Source organism: Orycteropus afer, unplaced genomic scaffold, assembly GCF_000298275.1.
Source record: "Orycteropus afer afer isolate SDZICR_OR568_19922 unplaced genomic scaffold, OryAfe1.0 scaffold00045, whole genome shotgun sequence".
Lineage (NCBI taxonomy): Eukaryota > Metazoa > Chordata > Mammalia > Tubulidentata > Orycteropodidae > Orycteropus > Orycteropus afer.
Window position 1 is genome coordinate 143854 of NW_006921632.1, and position 19957 is coordinate 163810.

The window sequence follows — 19957 nt, forward strand, 5'->3', positions numbered from 1 at the left end:
GGTCCCTCTCGGGAGGGTAACAAGGGAAAGTGTTCAGTGCAGATCAGTGAGTAAGCACCAGCCCGCCCGTGCTTACCTTGCTCTCGGGATGGTAGCAAGGGAGCCGTCTGAGCACTAGTGACTGGGTTTTACCCCTTTCTCCTGCTCTTTCGGCCTGCTACTCTGTGCTACGCCCGTGCTTACCTTGCTCCTGGACATACACCCCTATCAACATGGGTTTTTCCCTATTTTGGTCAATTTGTCTCTTTTAAAAAACAGTATTTCATTTTAAAAATGTGTCTATCTGTAATATTTTAAATTACATATCAAGTGTTTTACAAAAGCTTATTGGTTGGTTGGATTTTTTCTTCTCTGATCTCTGTTTATATATACTTAACCAGTTTTCTCATAGGGGTGCTGGGTTTTAAAATTTTTATTGTGATTTGGGTGAAAGTTTATAGAACAGATTCATTTTCCATACAGCAGCTCACATATACTGTCTCATGACATTCACTGCAATTTCCCACAATGTAACAGCTCTTCCCACTTCCTCCCCATAGTTACCTCTTCCCTGTGTCCTTCCCTCCCATGCACTCCTGCCCCCTGAGCTGTCTCTTCGTGCACACACTGCCCTTCTATTCTCCCATGATTGATGGCTTCAGGAAGTGTATCTACCTGATGGAAATGTTCAGTCCATATGCCTATCTATCGTTTGGCTGGACACCACAGGAGTGAGTTCAATTCCAGACCTAAAGAGTAGCTACGGGTCACAGTCTCAGTGGTCTCACCAAGCTCTATCAGACCAGCAAACCTGGTCTTTTTTTTTTTTTTTTTATGATTTTGAGTCTTGTTCCACGTAGTTCTCCCACTCTATCCAGGATCTCCTACACATCTCCCTCTGAGTGTTGACAGTGGCAGCTGGGCACCATCTAGTTCTTCTGGTCTCATGGTCATATAGGCTGAGGACTGCATGGTGTACCAGTCCCTTGGACTAATTGTTTCCATGTGTCTTTGGTTTTCTTCATTCTTCTTTGCTCTGACGAGGAGAGATCCATCATTGCATCTAGGTGTCTGCTTCTAAGCTTTTAAGATCCCAGTCGCTACTCATGAAAGTAGGAATAATAACAATGTTTTTGTGTAGTATGTTATGCTAATTGAGGTTGATGTCCCCTGTTACAATGGGTGTTGGTTTTTCCTTACTGATTAGTAAAGGCTTTTACTTTATAATAAGACTATGTGCAGGCATATCTCGGAGATATTACAGGTTTGGTTCCAGCCCACAGCAATAAAGTGAAAATTTCAATAGAGCCAGTCACAGGTAGTTTTAAAACTTTCCACTGCATATAAAACTTATATTTATACTACAACCCACTGCCATTGAGCCGATGCCAATGCATAGCGATCCTGATTAGACTTCCAAGGATGTAAATCGTTATGGAAGTAGACTGCCTCATCTTCCTCCTGTGGAGCAGCTGCTGGTGGGTTTGAACTGCTGACCTTCTGGTTAGCAGCCAAATAGTTTATTAAGTATGCAAAAATATGACATAGAGACACGAAATTAGCATATGCTGTTGGAAAAATGATGCCAATAGACTTGCTCGACTCAGGGGGTGGTCACGAACCTTCAATTTGTAAAAAAAAAATGCAGTATCTGTGAAGCACAATCATGTGAAGAAATAAAACGTGGTATGCCTACACACTCCAAATATTTTCCCGTCTGTGGTTTGCTTTTTAATTTGACTTAAACAATGTGTTTACTTTTACTTCTTTTATGTTATGTTAAAAACCTTTTAACTCAGCTAAAAGTTGCCGTCAGGCTCTGTCTTGTAACTCTGTAAGAGAACCATAGAATTCTCCCTCAGGGGAGTCTGAACCCACACCAAGCATTGCCTTGAAATTGAAGATCATGCCTCATGCATTTGTATCATTTTTTAGAAGCATGTAAATGATGTCATTAATGTAAATACAGATCCATCTAAAAGCAATACTGAATTCATGGTAACATTTTGTCATTAGATATTTTATTCAGTCAGTGGATGCTAAGTATAGATTGGGAGCTCTGGTGGCGTAGTGCCTACAGCATCTGACTGCTAACCAGAAGGCTGGCGGTTCAAACCCACCAGCTACTCCTCAGAAGGAAGATTGGTCAAGCTACTTCTGTAGTGACACTGCATCAGAAACCCAAGGAAGGGTCGCTATGAGTCAGATCCAACTTGAGGGCAGTGAGTTTGGTTTGGTTTACATATAAATCACTGCTATGTAGGAATTAGGAGCTCTGGTGGCATAGTGCTTAAGGCATTTGACTGCTAACCAGAAGCCACCAGCCACTCCTCGGAAAGAAGTTTGGGCAATCTACTTCTGTAGTGACACCGCCTTGGAAACCCAAGGAGGGGTCGCTATGAGTCAAGTTTGACCAGACAGCAGTGAGTTTGATTTTTCTGTAGGAATTAGTAACTGCTATGTTCATCTGGGACAGTCCTATATAGGTGGTCCCCACTTAAGACATACTTGAGTTACCATGAACTGCACTTATAACTACTTCTTCTTTTTTCTTTAACATCTTATTTTTTAGTAGGCGCTCTGGTGACACGTGCCTAAGGCATCTGACTGCTAACTAGAAAGTTGGTGGTTCAAACCCACCAGTCGCTCCACGAATGGAAGATGAGGCAATCTACTTCTGTAAAGATTTACCACCTCAAAAGCCCAATGAAGGTCACTATGAGTTGGAATCAACTCAATGGCACTGAGCTTGTTTATTTTATTGTCAGTATTACGTACTGCATACAATGTTGCAACATATAATTTGGTGATATTATCATTCTCAGATGATTAATCGCAGATGTTTCATTTTATGATTTACTGCTGTTCCAAACACTGCCATATAGTAGGCTGCAACACTGCATTTTCCTGTGAAGAAGTTAATGGGGAAATGCAAGTAGGGACATGGGAAAAATCGTCGAGTTATGTAAACATGGTCTAAGCATCTGATCAGGATAATATGATGGAAGGGTTTGGTGGAAAAATCGTCCATATGGCAAGAACACTGAATTTAGAACTGATATTGCTGATATAGAATGGCTCATAGATCATAAGAGAATTGACGGATCAGGATTTACTGGATTTTGGAGAAGAAAGAAATTATGAGGAAGAGGAAGGAGAGAAGTTGTCAAAAAATTTCTCAGTGAAAAGATTAGCTGAAGTCTTTTCTAAACTAACTTGGGCTTCAGTTGCTTGAAAACATGGACCCAAATGCTGATCATTTAGCTAAAGTCGAGTATATTCAGGAAGCAGTGAGATGTTACTGTGAAATATATGAAGGAAAACAGCCAAAGACCATATAGACAACGCTCACTCATTTTCTGACTACAAACGTTATCCTCATTATGGGATAATCTAGAACCTTCCACATGTGGAGTTATTACTGCAGTTGACAAAATGCTTAGTGGTTCAACTTTTCATCATTGTTAAATTTTTAGGGTTTGAGTATTTTTTTATGTATGTAGGTATGTATTAAAATTAAAATACATCTGTAAGTTTACTTGTAATGTTTCTAACCACTAAAGACAAATAAAGATGGAATTTATAAAGATGCTAATAATTAAAGGCAAATGATAATGAAAACTAAAAAAACAAAGAGAGAGATACTTGACTTACAGCAGAGTCGTTGGGACAGAACCCTGTCCTAAGTTGTGCACTACCTGAGACCATAGGTCAACAGTAGGCACAGTATCATGGGAGAACAGAAGGGCTGTGTATGCACAGGGAGACAGCTCAGGGGGCAGGAGTGCATGGAGGGAAGCACACAGGGAAGAGGTGACTATGGGGAGGAAGTGGGAGGGGAGCTGTTGCATTGTGGGAAACTGAGACAAAGTATATGTGAACTGCTATACGGAAAGTGAATTTGCTATGTAAACTTTCACCCAAATCACAATAATAATAATAATAAAGGCACAGTAGAAACTACATGTTATTAGGGAAATCTTCAGAAGTTTTCTACCTGTCTAGCCTCTGAAGGGTTAGGGAGGAAGGGACCAGACAGGACAATCACTTCCAAAAAATCATGACAACTGCCCCACTTTTCTCAGCATCTTCTAGCTATCCTAGTCTTGGCTACCCCAGGTAGAAAGCTTAGAGACTGAGGTCCCCAAAATTATATGGGTAAATGCTGATCTATGTTTAGGACTGGAAAACTTGGAATTTTGTGATTTAAAAAGAAAAGTAAAGGATAGAATTTTCTTTGTTGGTTACCAGGGGTGGGAGGGGAGGGGAGGGAACACTATTAGATTAAAAAAAAAGAAGAAGAAGAATAGAATTCCTACAGAATAGGACAGGAGACAGGAAATAATGGAGGACAGGCAGGTATGGGGCAGGGTGCTGCGCTCCATGGTACATGTTAAGCTGGAGATGCATGTGAGCCACTGGATGTGAGGGCTTGAGTTAAGAAGAGAGGCCTGGGCTAGGTGTTAGATTTGGACTCCAACTATGTATACGTGGTGACTGAAAACGTTGGGGGCTGCTTGGGCTTGCCCATGAAATGCATATAAGTTAAATGGAGCCAAGAAAGGAATCCCAGTGTTTAAGGGTTGGCAGAGGGAAAGCAGCCAGCAAAGGCGGCAGAAATGTTGAAGTCCAATAACAAGCACGGTGGTATAGTGCTGAGACTCAGACTTATTAGCTGTGTAACTTTGGGAAAGTCTCTTAACCTCTCTGAGTCTGTTTCCTTACTTGAAGATAATACAGTAAAACCCGTGAAAGCAGGAACCTGTGTAAGGCAGAAACGTGTCAGAGAAGGAAAATTAAAGTATTTGCTGTGCAAACAAGCAATAGAAAAGTGGTAAGACTGTACCTTGTCAAAAGCAGAAGACTTTCAGACCTAGAAAAACAAGGCAGACCCACTGAGTTCTGGCTCTCACAGTTTTCACTGTACCTGTTTCAATGGTTTGTTGGTGAAGGTTAAGTGAGAATGTAACAAAACTTCTGGTAACCAGCAGAAAGCGGATGCTTCAGAGCCACTAAAAAAGACTGCCAAGAGTATGATCTCTGCTCCTGTTGCCTAGTGCCACTCTGACAGGAACATACCACAAATGGCATGGCTTAACAAACAGGAGTTTATTCTTACAATCTGGAGGCTTTAAGTCCAAGTTCAAAGTGCCAGGTTCTAGGGGCTGGGTGAAAGCCTCTCAGCCTTGGGGTTCAGCTCTGCCTCCAGCTCCTGGCCCACTGGAGCTAGAGGCTTTTCTTCACTCAGCTGCTGGCTGCTGAGGCTGAGAAGCCCAAGGTTGACAAATAAAATGGCACGATCCCAATGTTACCAAACCACACAGCAGGCCATTAACTTAAGTTCATTTTAAGTCCCAAGGTTGGCAGAGCATGGCAGGCTGCTGAGCAATGACATGGCTACATACAGTGTCCAAGCATGCTGTCTGCTAGAGACCATTCCAAGGCTTCTCCTTATAAACAGTAAGCAGACCACATTCCAAAGGCAGCTACTCAGCTGCTTGTGGTAGATCCCACCATGGAGTTGATTGCCAGTGTCATGATAGGGAATAACTACCACCAGCTGCCCAGCCACTCAACCAGGCCCTGACAAGTTGACACACAAACAGAACTACCACAATCTCCTTAATAGTTATATGTCTTATAAGTAGTATAAGACAGAGACAGCAATTACCTACCTTGCAAGGGTGCTGTAAGATTATTAACACTGTGAACAAAACATCTGTGTCCAGTTCATGCCCAGTCTGAGGACACAGGATAAAAGAATCCAGCATTTGGTTATAAGAACCAATTCTTTTTAATTTACTACTTTGATACTTTCCTATCCTTGAGCAAAAGACCAGAAAACAAATTGCCACAGAGTTGCTTTGACTCGTGGCGACCCATGTGTGTCAGTCGAGTGTGACCCCATGTGTGTCAGTCGAGTGTGTCAGTCGAGTCATGCTCCACAGGGTTCCCAGTAGCTGTCTGTTTGGAAGCAGGTCACCAGGCCTCTCACCTCTAGGTGAACTCAAACCTCCAACCTTTCAGTTAGCAGCCAAATGTCTTAATCATTTGCACCACCCAGGGACTCTGAGCCAAAGAGGATTATATTATTACTGCTAAGCCCTATCTCCCAGTTCCTTTCTTTCTGAGGAACTTCCCCTATTAAAAAATAAAACTGGGGCTTACACAACATCCTTTTCTCATCAAACAGTAAATTTAAATGTTAAGATAGCCACACTTTTGGTATATTCAACATTGTTCAGAATAAAACTATTCTTTTCCTTCACTTTTTTTTTTTAAATTTTATTGTGATTTCAGTGAAAGTTTACAGAGCAAATTCACTTTCCATTCAGCAGTTCACATACACTTTGTCTCATGACATTGACTAAAATTTACGCCAATGCAACAGCTCCCCTCCCACTTCATGCCAATAGTTATCTCTTCCCTATGTCCTTCCCTCCATACACTCCTGCCCCCTAAGCTGTCTCCCTGTGCATACACAGTCCTTCTATTCTCCCATGATTTTTCTCTCCAAGCAGTGTATCTGCCTAGTGTAAATGTTCACCTCATATGCCTGTCTTTTGCTTGGCTGGAAGCCACCGGTGTGGGTTCAATTCTAGACCTGAAGGGCAGCTAGGGGCCATAGTCTCAATGGTTCCATCAGGCTCTATCAGACCAGCAAACCTGGTCCCCCCCCCCCTTTTTTTTTAATGATTTTGAGTTTTGTTCCACATTGTTCTCCCACTCTATCCAGTATCTCCGACATAGATCCCCCTCTGAATGGCTGACAATGGTAGCCAGGCACCATCTAGTTCTTCTGGTCTCACAGTAGTACAGGCTGAGGATCGCATGGTGTACCAGTCACTTGGACTAATTGTTTCCATGAATCTTTGGTTTTCTTCATTCTTCTTTGCTCCAGACGAGGAGAGACCCATCGTTGCATCTAGATGGCTGCCTGTAAGCTTTTAAGATCCTAGTCACTACTCGACAAAGTTGGAGATGGAACAATGTTTTGTGTGGTGTGTTATGCCAATGGCTTTTCCTTCACTTTTTAAAACATTTTTATTTATTTTGTTGTTGTTATTAAGAATATGCTCAGCAGTTGGCAGACAATGTTTCTACGAGTATACTGGTATGTTCTGTGAGAATTTCCAGGTATATACTAGAGCTGACAAGGGACAAGGTTGTAGTCACTTCTTGGTCACAGCCAGCTACCCAGAGGGAGCAAGTAGTTGAACCTGTGGGCTTGGGACCATGGGCACAAGGGACATCAAGCTCAACTGGCAAACAAAAGACAGGCATATGAGCTGAACATTTATATTAGATAGATACACTCCTTGGAGAGGACAATCATGGGAGAAAGAAGGGCTGTGTATGCACAGGGAGACAGCTCAGGGGGCAGGAGTGCATGGGAGGGAAGGACACAGGGAAGAGGTAGCTATAGGGAAGAAGTGGGAGGGGAACTGTTGCATTGTGGGAAACTGCAGTCATGAGACAAAGTGCATGTGAGCTGCTGTATGGAAGACGAATTTGCTCTGTAAACTTTCACCTAAATCACTATAAAATTAGGAAAAAAAAAAGAATATACCCAGCAAAACATACACCAACTCAACAGTTTCTCCATGTACAATTCAGTGACACTGATCACATTCTTCAAGTTGTGTTACTATTCTCATCTTTCTTCTCTGAGTTGTTCCTTCTCCATTAACTTAAACTGGCTGCCTCCTAAGGATTCTATCTAATCTTTTGAGTTGCTGTTCTCGATTTGATCCCACATAGATAGATCTTAAGAGAGCACAATGCTCAAAGCACATTCCTTACTAGTTAAGTTAAACTATTGTTTGATTTTAAAAAGACTTCAGGGGATATTTTTGGTTTAAGGTTTAAAGATTATCTCAGAGCAACAGATTTAGGAGTTCACCAAGCCCCCACTGACTCCAGAAATTCTGAAGTCCATAAGAATGTGAAATTCTGTTCTGCATTTCCCCCTTTTAATCAGGATTCCTCTATAGAATATTTGATCAAAACGTTTCATGATAGTAGCCAGGCACCATCCGGTTCTGGTCTCATGGCAAAGGAGGCAGCTATACATGGAGGCAATAAGCTACACATTTCATATCCTCCTCCTATTCCTGACTCTTATTCTTCCTCTGTTGCTCTAAACAATAGAGACCAGTTGTGCCTTGGAAGGCCATTTGAAAGCTTTTAAGACCCCAGGCACACCATTACTCCAAAGGAGTAATGGAGCACATGAACACCAGCCTCCACACTGACACCAGAAGAACTAGATGTCTGGTTACCACTGCTGACTGCTCTGAAAGGGATCACAATAAAAGGTCCTGGATAGAGTAGGGGGAAATGTGGAACAAAACTCAAAATCATAAAAAAAGACCAGGCTTACAGGTCTGATAAAGACTGGTGGAGCCCCCAAGAGTACGGCCCTTAGACACCCTTCAAGCTAGGAACTGAACTTAAGCCCTATGTCTCAACTATCAGGCAAATAATAGATAGGCCTATAAGGTGAACAATCATATCAGGAGGGTATGTACTCATTAGAACAATCAAGCATATGAGATCAAGAGAATAACATTTTCCCAGGGATAGAGCTAGGAAGATGGGAGGGAATGGGCAGAAAAGAAAGGATGAAGGGAAGGGATGGGAGCAGGGAGGACATGGGAAGAAGCACTGTGTTACAATGTGGGGACTGCAGTAAAAGTCAAAAAACAGAATGTGTATGGACTGTTGAGTAGAAAACCAAGTTGCTCTGTAAACTTTCATCCAAACCACAGTTAAAAAAAAAAAAAAGACCAGATCAGGCTTCCAGTAAAAGAGTGGAATAGGCAGAAAAGCTACACAGACCCTCTTCAACAAAGAAAAGAGAAACCAACTGACATGGATTCAGAAGAGAATCCTGGAACCTGAGCTTTGAAAGGAAGGATACAGAAGTGGATTAAACATCAATAGTAGAAGAACCTGAATGAGAACAGTGAGTAAGGAGACAAATGGAGTTGCAGACTGTCAGCTGTCCTGATGGTACAGACAGTCTGAATATTTCCAAGTGGTGTTAGGACCTGATAATTAACCTAAAAATTGGCCCTGCTTACCAAGGGGTAGCTGACAACTGAAAAGGGAAACAGCAAAGAAGGAAAAAAACTGAGCTGTTCACTTTTGGCTGTCCAGAGTTCACAGCCATTTTGACTATTTACAAGTGGCAGCCATCTTGGATATTTAAAGTGACAGCATTCTCTTTCAGATTCCAGAGACCTAAAAATAGGCTCTGCTTGCCAAAGATAGCATGGTGGGAAACTGATGACTGGAAAGGAGACAGGTGGTGAGTGCATAAGTGCTGCCAACTACCAAATAGAGGAACACAGTACCCTGCTTACTCAGATACATCCAAACAAAACAAAGAAAATGAAAATCTTGGAAAAATCACTCTAAAATACAATCACCAATTAAATATAAACACAAAAGTGTCACAATGTCTCGGAGACAACAGACCATCACAGACCATGGAAAGAAACAAGATAAAGCAGGAGAAACAAGGGACCGGGATATAGGCCCAGAACACATTCCTGAGGAAGAAGGAGCATTGGAACTCCCTGGTAAGGAACTCAAAAGAATTATATTTAGGTACCTTCAACAGATTCAGAGACAGATAAAGGAAAGCACTGACAAAATTGAGGAAAACACAGAGAAAACTCTAAAACAATTTGGAAGACAACAAAAGAAAAAAATGACCAAATAAATGAAAAATTAGAAATGATACAAAATCTACAGATAGAAATCCAGAAGATTAGTAACAAATTCTCATAAATAGATAACACATTGAATGGGCAAAGGAGTAGAACTGAATCAATGGAAGACAGGATTAGTGAGATGGAAGACAAATACCTCAACACTTCAAGGGATCAATCAGATAAAAGATCAAAACAAAATGAAGAAAGCCTAAGGTTCATGTGGGATACCATCAAAAGGAATAACCTATGTGTAATTGGCATTCCAGAACAGGAAGAGACAAATAAAACCACAGAAAAAATTGTGGAAGATTTATTCGAAGAGCATTTTCCTGGTATGATGAAAGATGAGAATATATCCACTCAAGAAGTCCAACAAACCCCAAACAGGATAGACCCCAAAAGAAGATCACCAAGATATATCATCATCAAACTCACCAAAAACAAAGACAAAAAAAGAGTCCTGAAAGCAGCATGGGAAAAACAAAAAGTTATCTACAAGGGGCAACCAATAAGACTGACCTCAGATCTCTCAGCAGAAACCATGCAGGTAAGAGGACAATGGGATGGTATATATAAAACCCTGAAAGAGAAATATTTCCAACCAAGAATTATATACCTAGCAGAATTGTTCCTCAAATATGATGGTGAAATTAGGAGATTTTCAAATAAGCAGAAATTAAAAGGGATTTGTTAAAACCAGACCACCTTTACAAGAGATGCTGAAGGGAGTCCTTTGGACAGAGAACCAAAAACAGCAAACAACTGACCATTAACACACATGATGACATAACTCAGAAACCAACCCAGTGATAGAAGTATCCAAAGTAAGTAAGCATACAGGATTGTAAACAGGGAACAAGAGACATCAATTGAAAAATGAGGACAACTACAAATCAAAACGAGGGAAAAAATTGTGTAGTTATGTTGTTGTTGTTATGTGCCGTTGAATTGGACCTGACTCATAGTGACCCCTCCTTGGGTTTCTGAGGCAGTATCACTATGGAAGTAGATTGCCCAACCTTCTTTCTGAGGAATGGCTGGTGGGTTTGAACTGCCAGTCTTGTGGTTAGCTGTCAAGTGTCTTAGGCACTAAATGGTAGGGAAGTCAAGACAACTATAGGATAGAACAGACTGTTCTAAACTTGGGAAGAAAACTATAAATCACAGGGTAACCTCAAAGAAAAATGATAAACTTTCATATCAAAATAAAAGACGACCAGCAGAAATATTTAGCAAATACTAAAACAACAGCAACAAAAGAAGTGATAACATGATTAATAAGCAAAATGAGCTCAGCACAGAAAATTACATGGAACAAAGAAATCAACACCACAAAAAAGCACATAACAAAATGACAGCAACAAATTCATACTTGTCGAAAATTACATATCTGACAAGGGTCTTATCTCTAAAATTTATAGAACACTCCAACACTTCAACAACAAAATGATTAATAATCCAATATAAAAATGGGCAGAAGACATGAATAGAGACTTCACCAAAGAGGATATTCAGGCAGCCAGCAAATACACGATCATTAGCCATTCGAGAGATGCCAATCAAAACAAGAACGAGATACCATCTCACCCCAGCACTAATGGCAAAGTTCAACAAGACAGAAAATAACAAATGCTGGCAAGGATATGGAGAGATTAGGACTCTCATACACTGCTGGTGGGACTGTAAAATGATACAACTACTGTGGAAAGCAGTATGGTGATTCCTTAAAAAGCTGGAATTGGAAATACCATCTGACCCATCAATCCTATTACTAGGTATATATCCTAAAGAAATGAAAACCAGGACAACAGATATATGCACACCCATGTTCATTGCAGCACTATTTACAATGGCCAAAAGATGGAAAAAACTCATGTGGTCATCAACAGAAGAATGGATAACCAAACTAGGGTATATACACACAATGGAACAGTATATGCAACACTAAAGAATAATGAAGAATCTTCAAAACACCGCAAAGCATAGATGAACTTGAAGGATATTATGCTGAGTGAAATAAGTCAATCACAGAAGGACAAATACAGTATTAGTTCACTATTTTAAAAAGTCAAGGAAAGGTTTATCTATGGAAGGAAACTTTCTTTATTGGTTACCAGGGGTGTAAGGGGAGGGGAGGGAACACTGCAAAAAAAAAAAAAAGCATTGACCCATGTCACTTTAGTTTTGTGTATTTTACTGTACATAAATTATATTTCAATAAAATGCATTTAAAAAAAACAAAAAAAGAAGAAGAAAGCCTAAGGTTCATGTGGGATACCATCAGAAAGAACGACCTATGTCTAATTAGAATTCCAGAACAGGAAGAGACAAAACCACAGAGAAAATTGTCAAAGATTTGTTGGAAGAGAATTTCCCTGATATGATGAAACATGACAATACATCCATTCAAGAAGTTCAACAAACCCCAAACAGGACAGACCTCAAAAGAAAATCACCAAGACATATCATCCTCTAACTCACCAAAACCAAAGAAAAAGAAAGAATCCTGAAAGCAGCACGAGAAAAACGAAAAGTTACCTACAAAGGTCAACCAATAAGGCTAAGCTCTGATTTCTCGGCAGAAACTGCAGATGAGAAGGCAATGGGATGGTATATACAAAACCCTGAAAGAAAAAAATATCCAAGTAAGAATTATATACCTGGCAAAATTGTCCCTCAAATATGATGGTGAAATTAGAACATTTCCAGAAAAGCAGAAATTAAGGGAATTTGTTAAAACCGTATCAACGTTACAAGAGATGCTAAAGGGAGTCCTTTGGACAGAGAACCAACAATAGCAAACAAAAACTGACCATTAACACACATGATGACATAACCCAGATACCAGCGCAGTTATGGAAGTATCCAAAGTAAATAAGCCTACAAGATTGTAAACAGGGAATCAGAGACATCAATTGAAAAATGAGGACAACTATAAATCAAAAAGAGGGAAAAAACTGGATAGTTACAGAACTTCTAAATGGTAAGAATGTCTAGACAACTGCAAAATAGAATGGACTGTTCTAAACTTGGGAAGAAAATTATAAATCACAGTGTAGCAGCCTCAAAGAAAAATAATAAACCTTCACATCAAAATGATAAATAGAACAAGTACAAATAATTAGCAAATACTAAAACAATAGCAATGAAGGAAGTGATAACACAATTCATAAACAAAATGAGGTCAGCACAGAAAATTACATGGAACACAAAGAAATCAGTAACCCCACGATAAAACACATAACAAAATGACAGCAACAAATTCATACTTGTCAATAATTACACTGAATGTCAATGGATTAAATGTACCACTCAAGAGATGGAGAGTTGCAGACTGGGTAAGAAAACATAATCCATCAATATGCCGTCTACAAGAGACATACCTTAGAGACAAAGACATAAACAGACTAAAAATCAAAGGTTGGAAAATGATTTATCAAGCAAATGGCAACCACAAAGAACAGGAGTGGCAATATTAATTTCTGATAAAATTGACTTTAAGACAAAAACCACCACAAGAGACAAGGAAGGACATTATATAAAGATTAAAGGATCAACTGAATAAGAGGACATAACCATAATAAATATCTATGGACCCAATGAAAGAGCCCTAAAATACATAAATCAGACTTTAACAGAATTGAAAAGGCAAATAGATGACACCCCAGTCATAGTGGGAGACTTTAATACACCACTTTCAATCAAAGATAGAACAACTAGGAAGAAACTCAACAAAGATGCAGAAGAACTAAACACCAACTTGACCTTACAGAAATCTACAGAGCATTTCACCCAACAACAGCACAATGTACATTCTTTTCCAGTGCACATGGAACACCTTCCAGGATAGACAATATTTTAGGCCATAAAGCAAGCCTTAATAAATTCAAAAATATTGAAATACTACAAAGCATCTTTTCAGATCACAATGCTATAAAATTAGCAATCAACAAGAAGATCACCAGCAAAGGAGCAAACACATGGAAGCTGAACAACACCCTCCGTAAGGATGACTGGGTAAAAGAGGAAATAAAAAATGAAATTAAAAAATTCCTGGAATCAAACAAGAATGAAAACACAACCTACCAAAATCTTTGGGACACAGCAAAAGCAGTTATCAGAGGCCAATTTACAGCAATTAATGCACACATCAAAAAAGAAGAAACATCCAAAACCTTAACCCAACATCTCCAACAATTAGTAAAAGAACAGCAAAAAAAGCCAAGTCACCAGAAGGAAAGAAATAATAAAGATTTGAGCAGAAATCAATGAAACAGAAAATAGAAAGATAATAGAAAAAAATCAACAAAACTAGAAGTTGGTTTTTTGAAAAGATTAATAAATTGACAAACCACTGGCAAGTTTAACAAAAGAAAAGAGGGAAAGAATACAAATAACATGAATAAGAAAGGAACTGGGCGATGTCACAACAGAACCAACATAAATTAAAAGGATAATATCAGGACACTATGAAGAACTATAGGAGCTCTGGTAGCATAGTGCCTAAGGCACTTGACTGCTAACCAGAAGGTTGGCGGTTCAAACCCACCAGCCACTCCTCGGAAGGAAGGTTAGGCAATCCTACTTCCGTAGTGATACTGCCTCGGAAACCCAAGGAGGGGTCGCTATGAGTCAGGTTTGACTCGACGGCACATAACAACAACAACAACAACAGACTCCAAGAACATACCCAAAAAATAATACACTATAACCAAGTGGTTCATACCAGGTATGAAAGGATGGTTCAGTATTAGAAAAACAATCAACATCATCCATCACATAAATGAAAGAATGGAAAAAAACCACATGATCATATCAATTGATGTAGTAAAGGCATTTGATAAAACCCAACACCCATTCCTGATAAACACTCTCAGAAAAATAGGAGAAGGGACATTCCTCAACATAATAAACGGCATATGCAAAACCAACAGCCAACGTTATTTTCAATGGAGAGAGACTGAAACCACTCCCCTCGTGGATGGGAACCAGACAAGGATTCCCTGTATCATCACTTCTATTCAACATTGTACTGGAAGTCCTAGCCAGGGCCATAAGGCAAGAAAGGGAAATCAAAGGCATTCAAATTAGTAAGGAAGAAGTCAAACTATCCCTGTTTGCTGGTGATATGATCCTATACATAGAAAACCCAAGAGATTCAACAAAAAACTACTGGAACTAATTGAGAGATTTAGCATAGAGCAGGATATAAGATCAACATACAAAAATCAGTTGGATTCCTCTACACCAGCAAAGAGGTTGCTGAAAAGGAAACACAGAAATCAATACCATTTACAATAACTACCAAAAAAATTTAAATACTTGGGAATAAATCTTGCCAAGGACACAAAAGACCTGTACAAAGAAAGCTACAAAACAATACTTCAAGAAACCGTAAGAGATCTACGTAAATGGAAGAACATACCATGCTCGTGAATAGGAAGATTGAACATTGTGAAAATGTCAATACTACTCAAAGCAATCTATACATTCAATGCAATCCCAATCCAGATCCCATCAACATTCTTCAAGGATATGGAAAAACCAATCACTAATTTTATATGGAAAGGAAAGAGACCTCGGATAAGCAAACCACTATTGAAGAAGAACAAAGGAGGTCTCACACTACCTGATCTCAAAACCCACTACACAGCCACAGTAGTCAAAATAGTCTGGTATTGGTACAACAACAGACACATAGACCAGTGGAACAGAACTGAGAACCCAGAAATAGATCCACTGACCTATGGTCAGCTGATTTTTGACAAAGGGCTGAAATCCATTACATGGGGAAGAGACGGTCTCTTTAACAAATGGTGTTGGTAAAACTGGATATCTATTTGCAGAAAAATGAAACAAGATCTGTACCTCACACCATATACAAAAATTAACTCCAGCTGCATCAAAGACTTAAATGTGAAACCTAAAACTATAAAGTTTCTCAAGGAAAAACTAGGGGCATATTTAGGGGCCCTAATATATGGCATAAATAGACTATCAAGCATAACTCAAAATGCACAAACAGAAGATAAACTAGAATGGGACCTTCTAAAAATTAAATATTTATGTTCTTCCAATGGCTTCTCCAAAAGAGTCAAAGAGAACCTACAGATTGGGAAAAAATATCTGGCAATGACATATCTGACAAGGGACTTATCTCTAAAATTTATAGAAAACTCCAACACCTCAATAACAAAAAGACAAACAATCCAATTCAAAAATGGGCAGAAGACAATAGACACTTCACTGAAGAGGATATGTGGGTGGCCAACAAACAAGTGAAGAAATGTTCACGATCATTAGCCATTAGAGAGATGCCAATAAAAACAACAAGATACCATCTTGCCCCAGACTAATAGCAAAGTTCAACAAGATAGAAAATTTATAATTTTATTTATAATGTTTATAATAATGCTGGCGAGGTTGTGGAGAGATTGGGACTCTGATACACTGCTGGTGGGATTGTAAAATGATACAACCACTGTGGAAAGCAGTATGGCGATTCCTTAAAAAATTGGAATTAGAAATACCATTTGATCCAGCAAACCCATTACTAGCTATATGTCCTAACGAAGTGAGAGCCAGGACAAGAACACATATATGCACACCCATGTTCATCACTAACCAGAAGGCTGATGGTTCAAACCCACCAGCCACTCCTCGGAAGGAACCTTGGGCAATCCACTTCCGTAGTGATACTGCCTCGGAAACCCAAGGAGGGGTCGCTATGAGTGAGGTCTGACTCGACAGCATGTAACAACCTAACAACCTGTTCATCACAGCACTATTTACAATAGCAGAAAGATGGAAACAACCTAGGTGCCCATCAACAGAAGAATGGATAACCAAACTATGGTACATACACACCGTCGTATATTATGCAACCCTAAAGAATAATGTACAATCTGCAAAACAACGCATAACGTGGATGAACTTGGAGGACATTATGGTGAATGAAATAAGTCAATCACAGTTCATTATTGTAAAAAGTCAAGGAAAGGTTTATATATGGAAGGAAACTTTCTTTGTTGCTTACCAGGGGCAAGGAGGGTAGGAGGGGAGGGAAGGAAACACTGCAAAAATAAAAATAGAATTACTAAAATAATAATTTAAAAAAAGACCCTAGGCTCTGTGCAATGAATTGGCTGGTAGAATACAAGCACTAAACACATTACATAATAAAACTATATTAAATAAGGTTTTATAATAAAAGCAATACATGAAAACCAAAGAAACAAAACAAAAACCCACTGCCATCGAGTCAATTCTGAGTCATAGTGACCCTATAGGACAAAGTGGAACTGCCCTATAAGGTTTCCAAGGCTGTAAATCTTCACAGAAGCAGACTGCCTCATCGTTCTCCTGCAGTGTGGCTGGTGGGTTTGAACTGCTGACGTTTTGGTTAGCAGCCAAATGCTTTAACCACTAGGCCACAAGAGCTCCTTCATATGTGAAAAGGTATACAAAATTTCAAACTACACAAAAAGTATAAAATTAAAGTAAGTCGCCTTCTTTCCCTTCATCCAGTTACATTCCCCAGAGGGATAGTCTATCATTTCCATTAAGGAAAAAAAAAACCAACTCTATCCACCTAGTTATTGAAATGTAAATAATACAGTGAATGAAAATACAGATTCAATTAAAAGCATTACTGAAATTCATGCTCACATTTTGTCATTAGGTGTTTTATTCAATCAGTGGGTGCTAATATAATTTATTGCTATGTTGTTATTGTTGTTGTTATGTGCCGTGGAGTCGGACCGACTCATAGAGACCCCTCCTTGGGTTTCCGAGGCAGTATCACTACGGAAGTAGATTGCCCCATCTTCCTTCCGAGGAGTGGCTACGTAGGAATTAGTAATTAGTATCTCTCTATGTATATTTATTCTCTTCCTTTTGCACACCCATGGGGTTATACCCTACATAATATTCTGTGCCTTGACTGCGTTTTCTCATTTAGTATTATCTCTTGTTTTTTTTTTAATCAGCATATATAACTCTTCCCCCCTTTTTCATTCTTTGTTACTACATGACAATGCACTGCTGTTGATGGATATTTAGGCTCTTTCCAGTTTGTGCTATTATAAATACTGTGTAATGCATATCCTACATATGGATGAATTTTTGTACATTTGTAGAATAATTCCTAGAAGTATAATTGCTGGATAAAAGAATGTGTGCACTTTAAATTTTGATATTATCAAATTACCCTCCAGAGAAATAGCACATATAATAGTAGTATATTATATATACTACTTTATACTTCCTCCAACGTGCATGGGGGCGTCCATTACCCCAAACTGGTCCCAACATCATAATGATCCTAAAAGTCTCTGACAATAAGTAGATAAAAATGGTAGGTTGCTTTAATTTGTTCTTTGTGAGTGCGGTCCCAACATCATAATGATCTTAAAAGTCTCTGACAATAAGTAAATAAAAATGGTAGGTTGCTTTAATTTGTTCTTTGTGAGTGAGGTTGAACATTTTTATCATATAATTGGCTATTTTAAATTCATATTTCTGTTCCTTCTTTTCACCCATTTTTCTCTGTGTTTTTCTTATTGATATATATATCAGGATATCAATCCTATTGATTTGTAATGTTTTTTAGTATAAAAGGAACTCTGGTGCCGTAGTGCCTGAAGCATTTGACTACTAATCAGAAGACTGGCGGTTCAAAACCACCAGCCACGGCGCCACTCGACAATCTACTTCAGTAGAGACTCCCCGCCTCGGAAACCCAACGGGGGTAGTTATGAGTCGCAATCGACTCGGCAGCGAGTGTAGTTGTTTTTTTTTTTTAATATGAAGGAATAGTTTGTGTATCATTTCCTGGCAAATACAAGTTTGTTTATAAACTGTTCATAGCACTTTTTTTCTCTTGCAGAAATTTTACTTTTTTATATATTCAAATTTATCAATCTTTCCCTTTATAACTTGTTTTCCACTCTATAGCTTTCCCTTCCCATTCTTAAGGTTTTCCAACCCTACAGTTTCTTTTCTAGTGTTTTTTTTTTTTTTTTCTTTTTAAATTGTGGCGAAAATACACACTAAAACATTCGCCGACACAATGTCTTCCACATTTACAATTCAAATACACTGATTACATTTTTTCATGTTGCACCACCATTACTGATACCCTTTTCCAAAATATTCCATTACCATCAACAAACTCCGTGTGTTTTTTACTTTTTAAGTCAGGATGTCTGCTCATCTGAAACTAATAGCGGCTGCTGAAAATCCTCTCGTCACTCCCTCACTTACCGGCCTCAGCACTCTGCACACCTCTCGGAGGAGCTGCTCTTGGCTCTCCACCGAGCACAAGACCAGGGTGCAGACCACCACATCCACAGAGCCGCTGGCGACTGGGTGCATATTCTCACCGGCAGCCACCACGAAACGCTCGAACTGCAGGTGTCGGTTCTCTGCGACGCTCTTGATCAAGAACTTCTCAAAGTTGGGGTTGGGGTCAACACAGGTCACCCTGCATCCAGGCGGGTAGAACTTGAAGTTGGCCCCCGTGCCACAGCCCACCTCCAGCAGGGAGAGCTTCCTGGAGGGGCCTGCAAACTCCTGCAGGTTGCTGAAAAGCTCCCGCTTCTTGCTCGCCATCTGTTCATTGTACGTCACAGTGAACCTCGCCATGAAGTAGGGGAAGAATTTTTTGCATATCCAGCTCCATATACCCAGAAAGTTCAGTAGGTACACAGGAAATGCCAGGATGCAGACGGCCAGCCGCAGAAAGAGAACCGCAAGCGCCATCACTTCAGGAGAGAAAAACCGACAACACTGAGAGATCCGACCCTTTTAATTGCAGGACGTAGGTTTCTGGCCACACTCCAGAGCCAATCAGCTTCAGAGCAGAAAAGAACTGGCTGTCCTGGATAAACGCAGCTCTAGTCAAACTATGGGCAAGAGGCCCATTTTTCCCCAATTAATAGACGTTTGGCAAAAGTTGATTCAGCTTAGTTTCTAAGAAGCAAAATGAAAAAGTTTGCAACTTCTCCTTAGAAGGAAAGTTGATTACACTTCTGTCTTCCAAATCTATTTGTACTTCACCTTCTCTGGGTTTGGAGACTACTGTTATTTTCCTGCTACCGTTTTACAGCACAGGGCCTTGCACTCTCACTCCGGTGGTCTAATGACCTCTAAACCGGAAACAGAATCTGTGGGTGGAGTCTGGTTTATCACAACACGGTCCCTTCCTAGCACCCTGGGTTCCCACTTCCCTCACTCCTCACACCTAAAAAAAATAA

General features: G+C 39.6%; 1 protein-coding gene across 1 annotated transcript in view; it reads right to left on the reverse strand.

The window, feature by feature from the left end:
• METTL7A (methyltransferase like 7A) overlaps nt 1-19463 on the reverse strand; it is a 23705-nt gene extending 4242 nt beyond the window's left edge. Inside the window, exon 1 of the mRNA XM_007937804.1 lies at nt 18966-19463. Within this exon, the coding sequence (XP_007935995.1) occupies nt 18966-19463 (498 nt within the window). The remainder of the gene's footprint in view (nt 1-18965) is intronic.
• Nucleotides 19464-19957: the final 494 nt, after the last annotated feature.